The 13,491-nt window shown below is 43.9% G+C and overlaps 1 protein-coding gene across 5 annotated transcripts in view; it reads right to left on the bottom strand.

Annotated features, from left to right (window-relative positions):
• Nucleotides 1-13,491, bottom strand: part of Golgin104 (coiled-coil domain-containing protein 186) — an 83,690-nt gene that overhangs the window by 18,889 nt on the left and 51,310 nt on the right. For 4 of the 5 annotated variants that reach the window (XM_037426721.2, XM_037426722.2, XM_075876129.1 and 1 more), the window contains exons 13-14: nucleotides 13,025-13,240; nucleotides 2,231-2,296 (exon numbers count right to left, since the gene is read on the bottom strand). In XM_037426721.2, the coding sequence (XP_037282618.2) occupies nucleotides 2,231-2,296; nucleotides 13,025-13,240 (282 nt within the window). The remainder of the gene's footprint in view (nucleotides 1-2,230; nucleotides 2,297-13,024; nucleotides 13,241-13,491) is intronic. The other variant, XM_037426723.2, reaches the window with a different exon arrangement.

The following is a 13,491-nucleotide window of genomic DNA, read 5'->3' as shown; positions in this document are numbered from 1 at the left end:
ATTGTGTTAGAAAAAGTGGCCACCTTATATACGGAGTGTCTCTGTACAGGAGGGGTACCAGAATCTTGGAAGAACACCATCATTTCAATCCATAAGAAAGGAGACATCAAGGACTTAAAAAATTACAAGCTGATCAGCATACTGTTTATTTTCTACATACTATTTACAAAAATAATAGCTAATAGAATTAAGGTGACATTAGAGTTGAATCAACCAAAGGACCAAGCAGGATTTCGTACAGGCTACTCCACAATAGACCATATTCATACTATCAATCAGGTAATAGAGAAACGCGTGGGATAGAACCAACCTCTATACATAGCTTTGATAGGCTACGAGAAGGTGTTTGACTCAGTCCAGACATCAGCAGTAATGCAGGCACTACTAAATCAGGGCATCGACAAACACTATATAAACACACTGGAAGACATCCACAGTGGATCCACAGTCACCATAGTTTTCCACAAAGAAAGCGACAAAATCCCTATATAGCAGTGTATAAGGCAGGGAGCCACCATGCTGTTTCCAATGCTATTCACCGCGTATTTACAGGAGGTTCTCAGGGCCCTAGATTAGGAAGAGTTCGGGATAACAGTTAATTAGGAGTATCTTAGTAACCTGCAATTCGCTGATGACATTGCCTTGATGAGTAACTCAGGGGAGGAATTACAGCTCATGATTACTGAACTGGACACGGAAAGCAGAAGAGTAGGTCTGAAAATTTATCTGCACAAAACTATAGCGATGTGCAATAGTCTCGGCAGAAAACAGCACTTCGCATTAGGTGGAGAGACGCTGGCAGTTGTAAAGGAATATGTCTACTTAGGACAGGGAGTAACCGCGGAGCCGGACCATGAGAGTGAAATACCAACAAGAATAAGGATGGGGTGGATTTCATTCAGCAAGCATTCTCAAATCATGAATGGTAATTCTGATAGATAGATAGATAGATAGATAGATAGATAGATAGATAGATAGATAGATAGATAGATAGATAGATAGATAGACAGACAGATATATAGATAGATAGATAGACAGACAGACAGACAGACAGACAGATATATAGATAGATATATAGATAGATAGATATATAGATAGATATATAGATAGATAGATAGATAGATAGATAGATAGATAGATAGATAGATAGATATGTGGGGTTTAACGTTCCAAAAGCACCATATGATTATGAGAGACGTCATAGCTCCGGCAATTTCGACCACATGAGTTTTTTTAACGTGCACCCAAATCTAAGCACATAGGCCTACAGATTTTCCCCTCGCTCGAAAATGCAGCCGCGGCAGCCGAGCTTCAATCCCACGACGTTTGGACGCTATCACGTTAAACACTACCATGACACTATCGCATTAAAACTGCCTGTGATGCGCATTGTACATTCAATCAGATCAGCCACCTGCGTGGTGTCCCGCTTCCCAACTTCGCTGTACTGGAAGTGGGTGGTCGAATACACACTTGGCTGAGCTGCTATCATCTGCAGCAATTCACAGCTTTGAAGCATTTTAATAAATTACACAGTTTACCTCGGAAGCTTAAATCAGCCTGTAAACAATTCTTTAGACTTGCTCTACCGGTACAGTGTGGTTGTACAAAATAGTCAGAATTGTTTCAGGGTCCCTTGAATGAGAAAAAGCGTGAAGGGAAAAAGGTGATGAGAGAAGGGTTTCCACAGCACTCTGGGAAAGTTGGTTGAGGTGTTAGTTGCCAGACCAAGAACATTTTAGGCAGTGGCAGATCCAGAGGAGGGGCAGTAGGGGCGATTCCTCCCCAACTTTGAGTCAACGCTCCCCCCACTACAGTGCTCATAGTCCACCCAATTAGGACAAATGAGCGAAACCACTGTGTGCACACATTAACAGTATCTATGTTATGAAGGCGTCTTTCTGCAAGTAAAAACAAAAAAGTCATGACCACGCCACCCTCTTCGGTGTTACTTTAGGTAACACCCCCCTTTCTAAAATGAGTGGCTGAGTCCAACCCTGATTTTAGGCCAAAAACACATAAGCAGTCAAAAAAACAACTTTTGGTGCAGTTGCCCCAAGCAGCACTTGGATGGGCATGCAGCGAGGTGCAGTCGACTAGAATTGCTGCAAAATGGCATAAATGATGCAGCTAGAACACCACTAAATATGTTGTAGACAAATCTGTAACCTGAAAAAACATATGCCTTTGCCTCAAACTTTTTCAAAACACACGAAAGAATTTCACTCACAACACAGCTTCGACTGGAACCATTCAGCACAGTCACAGCAGCAGCATGCAAGCGTGATTCCTTGGGCTAGTAGAAGTCAGGGTAAGGAGGAGAAGGCAAGCACAAAGCATGTCAGTTCAAAAAGCTGTCACAATGCAAGCCATGCACATCTTAGCTACAAATAAAGTTGCCAATGGGCAGGTGGATACTACACAAACACAAAGCATTTTACACAACCTGCGTAACTATGCAACTCAAATGATTAGTGTATCAAGGGTTTTCAGTTCTCCCCCAAAAAAATAGAGGGATTTTACTAAAAAAAATTGCTTGTAATCAGGACGTTACCTATACAATCTAGTGAAATCCAGTTTACTATAGGTAAGGGTGTGAAGATGGTGAGCTGACTGAGGGTAGCGGCAAAGGACTGTGACTGCTCCTAATTATGTGGTATGATCTCTCACCCACTGTGCAGGAGACATGGCAGATGAGTGTAACTGGTATGTTTTACTTTTGAAGTGTTCTTCATGATCAACTATGCATAAGCGACCCCTCAGCAGCTCTCCAATTTGCCAATTTCTGCTTTTATAATGCAAAAATGCGATAAGCTCACAAAAACACATTATTCTACCCCCCATTTCTTGACTTAAATGCATTTCATCTGGGTAAGATAGAAAGTGACAAAAGGATGAAAAGACTGGGTGAGACAACGTTGTTGCAGAGATTGAACCTTTATCTTTATTAATGTTCATGCCTTCATTTATGCATAGCACATTCACGATAGGAAAAGGTTCAAGGGTTCACAAGAGTGGAAGCTTGGGCTAGTTGGTGCGTAGTCATATTTGCAAGATGTTTCAGCGCGCGAACAAAAGAAAAAGGACAGGGTAGACAGAAAGAGCGCTGACTTCCAACTAACTTTATTTCACACAGTGGCAAGAATATATACTGCTAAAAAGGATGATAACAGAACATGAAGGTAAAATGCAAGCCTAATCTACACATCAGTAACAAAACACGTGTGACGGGTCCTCTATTGCCTCAAAGCCCAGCTAGGTAATCACGTTCAGCCTGTGATAAAGCAATCGATGATGTGCTTACACATTTATCTCCAAGCAAGAATTTTTTCTATTATTGTATTTTTTTAAATTATCGAAGCTGAAAAATTATAAATCTGAGCACACGGGCCTACAGCATTTCCACCTCCATCGGAAATGCAGCTGCCGCAGGCGAGATTCAATCCCGCGACCTGTGGGTCAGCAGCCAAGTACCTTAGCTACTAGACCACCACGGCAAGGCCAGTTTCTAATCCTTCTTCTCGTGCAGGCTTAAAAAAGAAAAAAATCACAGCCTATCGACTGAGTGAATGATGACGAGTGGGGTGAAGCGTCCGTGCATGTGTCTGTCGTCCGCACACGCGTCCATCTGTCCGTCTGTCTCTGTGTCTATCTTTTTGTCTGTCTAGCGACGAACGCAAGCCGCCGTGGCCTTTCGCTTCGCTTCGCCCATGCCTCACAAACGAGGCGACAAGCACAAGCCGTTGCGGCGCTCCGCGCTTGCTTCTCTGCTTTGTCCATGCCACACCAACAATCAGCCACTTACGGCGGCAATCCAGGAGACTGAGAGAAGCACTCGTTCCCTGCACACCCAAGCATAGCCCGCACAGCAGCCAATTCGAGAGTAGCGGTAAAGCGCCATATAGAATATCCTCACTCAACTGCTGTTTGTATGTACTTCTATAAGACGGCACCCTCTATTATACTGTTCAGGAGATACTGTTTTCCTTTTTTTCTCGTTTTCTCTTTCTGCCAATTACGCCCCAAGCAGGACAAGGTTAGACTAAGAAGAGCTTCGCCCTTAAAATTTAACGTAATCTTCTAAAAGGGAACCCTGAGATGCGAAGCAGCAGCTTTGCGCTTGGTGGCATCACAGGTTGAACAGCGCTAATGCGGGAGCTGTGGTAAGTGCTACAAGATTCGTTTGAAGCGATGGCTGGAGTAGGTTTTGTTGTTTCTTCAGAGAGGACACATTCGACGTCGAAGTTGGCAAAGACCAGACCGATTCATGTTGCCCTTATCGTGGTGGGTAATTTACATTCCGCCGACCCACACTTCAGCGAGTGCACGTCACGTATGTAATCGACGAGCCATTTTTCTTCTCCGCTGACATCAACGTTGAAGTCTCCCGCAACTATAACAGGTGCACGCAGACACACCTTACCGCAATCAGTCAACATCTCCTCTAGAGATCGCCGAACATGCTTCTTTAGCAGGTTGGGAGTGAGGTACAGCGCGAGAATAGTGACATCGCCAGCCTGCACGGCAACGCACTCTGAGCAGGAGCGTCTTCAAGAGATTTTAGATCATTTTTCTAGGTCACCACTGGATCGGCCGGTGGAGCTCAGTGCTTTCGAGACGTTGCCGACGCCGATGACGACAAGGATTAGCCGGCATTAGCCTTCCACTGTCGGCACTTGCACTCGGCTTCCTTGGATCCTGTCTTGTCGGTGTTACCCGCATGCCGTCTCCATTCTCGAACGCAATCGGTCTGCTTGACTCACACCTTGTCGGTTTCATTGGTCTTCCACTGCAGACACTTTCGTTCCGCTTCTCTGGCTTGCACCTCATCGGTGTTGCAGGCGCGACGTCGCCATTTGCGAACGTGATCAGCTTTGCTAACCCTCGCAACGCCGGCGACGGCCGGGTTAGGCCAAATCACATCGGCACATTTCAGCGGGCAAAGAAGTTTCACTATCCGGCGTCCTCTCCATTGCAGATAAATGAGCTGAAAGAGTGTTCACTGGATGTGCGCTCGAATTTTGTTAGCGGTGGAGAGGGTAAAGCGAGAGAGGTGATATGAGGCAAGTGCACGGCGGGCGAGAGAGAGTGACGTCACCGCGCACTGTGAGGGAAGACATGACCTAGTTGGCACTGCTCCAACGCCTGTGTCAAGGGGAGCGTGGTGCGCGTGTTGCCACGGAGACACGAATGGACAGCTTTACACAGGCTAGTCAAAGAGCTGTTTGTATCTAAAACAGCATAATGCTAGTCTGCTTTGTGGTCATACTCGAGCCTAGGAAGGCCTCCTCCAGCTGCTGGACGCACGGCGTCAGTCGATCTTGCCCACCACTGCACTTGACCTTATTTTGAAGACCTACCATCAACGCCACTCCAAAGTCTGAACTTCGACCCTCGAACCCGCTTCTGCTGGCTAGCGAAGCAATGCTGAAATCCATCCAGCACCTTCTGCTTGTTTTTCAGCACCGTCGAAAGCGTAGACAAAGGGATGCCGAATTTCTGTGCGATGCTCGATTTCGTTCGGCTTCCTTTGTCCACTTCCTTAATTAGGGCAACCTTTTTTTTTAGCATTAGCGACTTGCAGCTGCTTTGACACCATGCTTAACGCACTCACACTAAGTTGCTGCTCCTCACAGTCAGCGAAAAATTCGTAACACTCGTTTCGCACAGATGAACAGAAATCACACGTCAGGGAAAATAATGTGCACAGCACAAAGTGAATGGGCCAAACTTGAAACTAGGCCAAGCATGTGCAGAGGGCTTCCCTGCTCGGTGCACAGGGTTTCTTGACAAAGTTGATATGACGCTGGGCTGAAACTGCGCACTTCACACTCGTGGAAATTATCGGCATAGTGCCTGGCACGGCTACATCGATGGACTTCAGGCATGGCAGCATTGCGCAAATTTTGTGAAGTGGTCCGGCGGCAAAATTTCCGTTCTACTCCCAGTCAAGATTTCGTTCGAGACAAAAGAAAACATGTACATGGGACGTATAGGAAAATGTTCGGTGCTGCGGAAAATTTTGCCTTCGTTGGTTTTTCGAGATGTGAAAGTTCAAATTAACGAGGTATTACTGTATTCGAGATGAGACAGCTCCACTCAAACAAGGAATGTTCGGTTGGACAAGTATCTTTTGATGGTTGTTAACTACTTCACACACCCAGTGTCAGGTCTCGGAGTATGCCAAAGCACCATGTAGTGTCATATGCCTTTTCAATATTGAGGAACACAGAAAGAAAAAATTGCTTATGAATAAAAGCATAGAATTTGTACCTTGATATGAACAAGGTGGTCAGTGGTGAACTTAGCCTCTCGAAATTCGCACTGGTAAGGGTAGAGTAGGCTATTTGTCTGAAGGAAGTGTATCGGTCGCCTCTTTATCAATTTCTCAAAGACCTTGCAAAGACAACTAGTTAACGCTATTGGCCTGTAACTGGAAACTGAGGATGGGTCCTTGCCTTGCTTTAGAATCGAGATAATGATTGCTTCGGTCCAGGCTGAGAGTAACTCACTGGAAAATTATAACACGTTATACAGGGAAGGGGGGGCATTCAAGGTTTCAGTAGGCAGGTGTTTTAACATTTCATATGCCCCACGGTCGGGGCCTGAGGTAGACCTATGACAGCAGGTAAGGGAGGCCTGTAGCTCTGCCAAACAAAAGGTTCATTGTATGCCTCATGTGTCGTAGATTTGCACTTTAATCTCTGTTTTTGAATTTTGGTTTTGTAGAGTTGGAACGCTTCAGTATAGTGCGACAAGCTGGAAAATCTGTTCAAAGTGTGCCCCGAGAGAGTTCACCAGGTTCTACAAACTGTCACCATGTGTGTTCACTAGAGAAAGTGAGTGTACTTATTGTTCTGCTACCTTACCAATCATGTTCCAAGCCTTTGCCTCTTTTGTATAAGAGTTGATGCCTGATAAAAACTTCTGCTAGCTTTCCCTTCGGCCTGTTGGTGTGTTCTCCTGTTTCGAGACTTCATTTACTTAAAGCTGTCAAGATTCGTTGCGGTTGGTGAGTCTCGAAACAACCTCCATATTTTGTTTTGCTGTTTCAGTGCATTTCAACACTCACTGTTCCACCACGGAACGCGTCGTATTCCAGGTAATCCAGATGTTTGCGGGATGCACTTAGTTGCAGCATCAGTCAAAAAAGCAGTAACGCCCTGTACAGCTGCATCTATGGTTGAACCACATATGTCAGTTGAACTCAAACTAGTACTGCTAAAAAACTGGTTCCAATCAGCTTTTTCTATCAGTCATTTAGGAACCTGTGGATTACATTAATTTGGTAGTAGTGTACTGAAAACTAATGGAAAGTGGTCACTTCCTCATAGGTTATTGAAGACTTTTAATTGAAATGGGGGTAGAAGTGATGGTGATACAATGCTCCGATCTATTGACGAGTAGGTATTGTTAGCGAGGCTATAATACGTTGGCTCTTTTCGATCTAGGAGACACGCGCCAGAAGAGAAAAGAAACAATTCAATCAGGGGACCTTGCACATTGCAGCGGGAGTCACCTCATAGACTGCTATGTGCATTGAAATGTCCAAGACAAAGATACAGGTGTGGAAGTTCATCAATTGATGACCAGAATTCATGTTTATTGAGTTGGTGTTTTGGACGTATGTAAATTGAGCACATTGTGACCAGTTTGTTAAAGATAACGGCTCAGACAGCTACTGCCTTAAGAGACGTCCGAAGCGGTAAATGTGGGCAGGCTGTTTGTTCCTCGACTAACTATAATGGCAACACCACTGGATGACACGACAGCATCATTCCGGTCCTGTTGAAAAATAATGTAATGTCGTAGAAATTTCATGTGTTTTGGTTTCAAGTGTGTTTCTTGTACACACAGCACTTTTGATGTATGTTGGATATCATTGAGGTTTCTCAGCAATCCTCTGACGTTCTACACCAGTATTTGCGTCTCCATTTTAAAGTTGTTTGGTGCTGTATGTACAAAGGTGTTGCTTTAAGATACAGGGCCTTTGGGCGGCCCTGTAATGCAGAGTCTCTCTTTTTTTGGAGCACTCTGAAGCGCTGCACCTGTCCTTCAATGTCTGGAGTGCCGGAAGAGTGTCGCTAGTATCTATCACCGCTTATGAGGTTACAGATGGTGCCTGCACGGTAGGCATGTTCACAGCAGTTTCGAACATAACTACGATTGCAGTGGCCCGGGGTCCGGAAGACTTGGGAAGTCCACTGACCCTGGTTGGCAGACGGTGGAGCAGCACAGGCTACTTTGGCCAGGGCGCTACAGGCACGACCGCGGTCACACCCCGTGTGAGTATCGTGGGCACCAAAGAGCGTGGCATGGTGCCCCGATGCGCCACTTCGGCGAAGGATGAATTGGACTGGTTATGTATGGAAAATCGTTTGAATGCCTCCTGGAAGGACATGTTGAATTTGACTTTAACTTCTATGATCTGTTTCTCTTTTTTTCCAAGCAGGGCATGATCGCGAGTAAACTGGATGATCTCCTTCACAGTTAGCGCAACGGGCTTCAGAGGTGCAGCTGTCGGATGTGTGTTGACTGGATGCACACTTTGCGCAACTAGCACATACTCTAGCAGGTTTGTGATTCGTGTCCAAAGCGCTGGCACTTAAAACATCGACGAGGATTGGGTATATAAGGTCTAACATTGAGCTTACAGTAAGTGGTTTCAATGGATTCAGGTAGGAATGCTAATGTGTTTTGTTAGAATCTGTTTCTCGTCTCGCCTTACTAGACAGTTATAGTTTACTGTTGGCGTGATAGCGGGGGTTAAGGGAATAGCGTTTAAGTGGTTTACGGACCCCAGCTGGGACAGTGGTGCCACCTATTGGAGGGTGAATATGTTAAAGAACAGTGAAAAGGAAAAGAAAACGAAAATGGTTTGCCTGTGTCACCGTGCGAAGCAATGTTACAAGTTTTTGTTAGTAATAATAAAAGTAAATAAATATGAATCACACACCAAATGCGAAAACATTGCCAATTTGTTTACATTGATTTTCTAGTTAAGCCTAAAGACGTTCGAAATCGGGAGCTGTCTCAAAAACTATGCTAACTTATTTGTAATACTCGGTCATCAAAGCTAAATGAAAGCAAGCAAAGCCATTTTAAACAATCGTTTGCTGTGAATGAAGTGAATATTTCAACAACTACAGCAAAATCACTTCGAGGCAAGCATCCGAAACTGCCACCATGTTTTACGTACACTAGGTAAACCACGCTAAGACGGTAATATAAAATCTGAAAAATAGTATGCCTATGGTGAGTGGTACGGGTCACGTATATCACTGTGCATGCGCAATTCGATCCCGCTATACCGCTAAGTACGGAAAACTAACTGTCTATTGTAATCCTTTGGACATCAAACAACGTTTTGCTTCTACCAACCTTCCAGCAGTTCACTTTCAGATAGTTTGATGTGGTCATCTTCAGAGATGACACCGCGCGCTGTGTTTATCAAGACGTGTGGGCCCACCGATACTGGAATACATTGCCAAATGCCACGAGTTTGGACAGCTTGTCATACTGGGTCTTGTCGCCGACTTCTAGAAGAAGATTGCCACTGCCCATCTTTGTTACTTTATACCCTGGGCCATTTACTCCTGTGAGAGTTCTTGCCACAATAAATGATGAAATCACTTGAACTGCTTTGTTATCCTTCAAATGAATTCCATGATGGTTGGGAAAGGTCTGTTTGGGCTGTGGAAAAATGAAGCTTTCATCGGTGTGCCAACTTTTCAAGCGGCGATCATAAAGGGCAGAAAAAGTTTGGCGGCGATGGTGGCGATCCACTACCGAGACCAACAAGGGGACGCTCCAAGGTTGAGTGACAAACACTTGGAGTCGCCCGCCATGCATCGCCGCTATAACCTAATATAACTATCCAAGGTTGGATAACTCCATGAGGTTAACCCTTGTCGTCATGAAAAATTGAAAGTAAACGACAGAGAAAACATGACAGGACAGATTGAAAGTAAAAAAGAAAGATGAAGAAGTGGGGGAAGAGAGAGACAGAGAAAGGTGACTGCTGGTTTCCCCTGGGTGGGTCCACCCAGGGATGCTGTCTACGTGAATCTGGGGCCAAAGAAGTGTGTTGCCTGAAAGTGTGTTAACTGAAAGCAAGGGCTGTCTACGTGAATTTGGGGCCAAAGGAGTGTGTTGCCTGAAAATGTGTTATCTGAAAGCAAGGGAAGCCATTTTAGGAGGATGCTAAATATCATATAGAAAATGTAGCAAGCAAGTGCAGTTGCAACATTTGTGGCCCAGAAAAAGGGGAATGGCAAGGAGCAAAGCGGAATGAAAAAGCAAAGAAAGAAAACTTTGCTGAGCTCAACTTTGGAGATGAATCCACAATCTTGCTCTGCAAGTTGCATGCAATACAATCCCTATTCACAATATGTAGTGCATAGCAAAAATATGAGGTGTACTGTAAATTTTACGATCATAATTATTTATACAATTCAACAAAGAAACAATTCTTTATTTCTGTGTACAAGCAACTTTTGGCATTTCTAAAAAAACGGGTATGGCACGAATTATGATGGATTACAACCTTCTAATATAAAAAATGACACTCAAGTCAATAATGAAAAAGTTAATTATTGAGTTTTTAAAATTAACCATAACAGTGTCCTGTTAACTGTGGCAAAGTACCGTATTTTCTCGTGTGATGAACGCTTTTTTTTTCTAAAAAAATCGGAGCAAAGTTGGGGGTGCATTTATTATGGGAGTTAAATTTTATGAAAACTTTTTCAAGAGGAGCAAAAAATGGGGTAATGCAAAAAAGTTAAGTTGCTTAGCTTTTCGCAATTGACATAAACTTACGTTGTTTGGAAACAGCTTCTTTGTTGCACTTTACTCATGTTCGGTGGTTGATGGCGCTATTTTCTGCAAGCCGTCCCAGGGCCGCCCGCACATGCCATAAAAGCGTTTTGCGGCTATATTTTCTCGCAATCGGTTAACCGCAATATCTACTGTGATCTCGAGGGGCACCTAAAAACGTGTGCTACGACGCTACGACACACTTTGCCAACTTCACGGCAACCTCGCACGAGGACTGTCACGACGCCTTTAACACTGTAGAAAGTGACCAGCATAACAGCAAGCTACCTCCAAAGCATCAAAACAAACAGCCAATAACAAGACTAACGACGAAATACGGCCGCCTCACTTCTACACGAGAAGTTTTTCTATGCGCGGATAACAAGCGAAGCGAGAATCACGGGTGCTATTAAGTTGCGGAAATCATCATGATCTTTTCTGGACAACAAGCTATACGTTTCTGGTTTTCCAGAAACTTGTGATGCAATAATGATGAATGACCTTTTGCAACAGCAAATCTCGTCATCGTCGCTCGAAAATCACATGCGCATGGTTGAGCTTTTTCGTATTCGCAGGAAGCGATCGTCGGTTGGCGCGGGAAGCTTCGTGACCTTCGCTCGCTGCGTGCTTATCAGCTGAGATGTTTACATTCGCACTGTTCGTGAGCCCCGCTGTGGTGCACAAATAAGATGGGGGGGGGGGGGGGGACGTTCTGCACACAGATAGAAAGAAAAACAATACGGCATGTGGCAACGGGCAAAGGGGGAGAAGAAGTGAGCAGAGGTGGCCGGAGAGGGGGGGGGGGCGGCAAAATAATAAACAATAGATTCAATGGGTGAGGAGGCGCCGGGTGTCTGTTAGCGAGACTGCAGCAGATTAATGTAGGGAGTGCGTTTATTATGCGGAAAAAAATATCCAAATTTTGATGTCTGAAGTTGGGGGTGCGTTTATTACGCGAGTGCGTTCATTACGTGAGTAAATATGGTATTTTTGCCTCGACGTGCAGTTTGTGCGAAGAAATGACTAGAGCCTTACTGTCATAAAATTTGTGTAAGAAATCTGTATTGTTTAATAACAAACAAACAATAACACCCTGTACATATCTCCTCCAGTCACCAATTATGATGCACTGTAGACGAATGTATCGAATTCACACCATATAATTACTAAGCAATTGATATTACATTCCAAGAAAAAAAATGAAATAATGCATTGTTTTGAGTATTTCAGCAATTATTTGTAATTAATATGTAGTTAAATACTTTATCATTCAACAGACAGTCACGTTTCATTTTGATGCAAACTTAAAGAAATCATAGATTCCTAATTTCTGAGAAATGAGTTCTTTGTTGAATTAATTTAGAAAAGAAAAAAAAAAGCGATACTTTTAACGTTTGTTCTGGAATGCGGCAAATCGCACAACCCATAAAACATCAAAGTGCATTCAACAATGTGTTCGGATGTGGTCACACCCAGCAGAGTGAGGTTATGTCAAGTCACACTGACTATGCAGAAGGTTAAATTCATCTAATAGACAATGTGCTTTGTTCTTTTTTGACCACAAGTTCACCCAGCTAGTACAAACTAATTGCACAAACATAGCCACCCCCACTGAAGGAGATACAATATTTTTTTAGTGCCATGTCTGACAGAACTTAGCGAGCTGAGAAAGTGCCTCACATGATGAGAAACAACTTTTAAGCAATAATATTTTAGGAAAAATGCTCTTTGCAAAGCTAGTTTTTTTTTTTTTTTAGAAAATCCAGGGTACTCCTCAAAGTAACTGGGACACATGCCATGGAGCGACTCTTGCTTGAATATGGAACACAACTTACAACACAGAATGCCAAATGCAGAATACACATGAATCACAACTGGTGTTACTTGAGAGGAGAGGGGGCAAGCAGGAGACGCAGAATCAGTAGAGTCAATCATTGAGAAAATGGGAGGAGAATAATGGAGAAGCCAGCATCCTAATCAGCATTCCGATGACACCTTAACATATGTTATGATCAAACTAACAAAAAGTTCTATTAATTACTTGCTGCTGTATGTTAAATGTCAATGAACTTATTACCTAATTACCGTTGTTCTGTCAGGAACTGTAAAAGACATTAACACTAATGCGCTCATATTGCATAACCACACATTGCTTGCATTTAGCACATGCACAATGCTGCGGGGACAAAATTAACTACATGCCACTCACCGGAACAGTGGTTCTTCCTGCATTGACGAAGGTGACTGTGGGATGGTTGCTTGCCACCTGGCTTGGCCCTGACCCCAGGGTCTCCAGTGATGCTGTGGAGCTGGTGCGCGAGCCCAAGCCAAGAGGTTCAGGCGCAGAGCCCTGGCGAGGGCTACCCTGGGCATCCTGCTGCTGCTCAAGGCGCTTCTTGGTCAACTGCAGCTCTCGTGACAGCTCCTGTTCCAGGGACAAAACATAAGCAAGACGACAGCAACAATTGAAGGGAAAGCTGATATACAATTGGTATTATATATTCCGTCTCCACCGAGTAAATAATTTTCTCGTGTTTAACCCGCCCCTGGATACTATTCGCACCCCCCAATATAAACTACGGAAAAATGAAAAGCAAAAATTAGTCAGGAAATCATAATAATAAACAAGAACATATGAGCAAGGTTTTACTGTACTAATATGCTTTTCACATTACA

This window comes from Rhipicephalus microplus, chromosome X (assembly GCF_043290135.1).
Source record: "Rhipicephalus microplus isolate Deutch F79 chromosome X, USDA_Rmic, whole genome shotgun sequence".
NCBI lineage: Eukaryota > Metazoa > Arthropoda > Arachnida > Ixodida > Ixodidae > Rhipicephalus > Rhipicephalus microplus.
The sequence above is the reverse complement of the archived record's forward strand: the minus strand, read 5'-3'. Positions and strand labels throughout refer to the sequence as shown.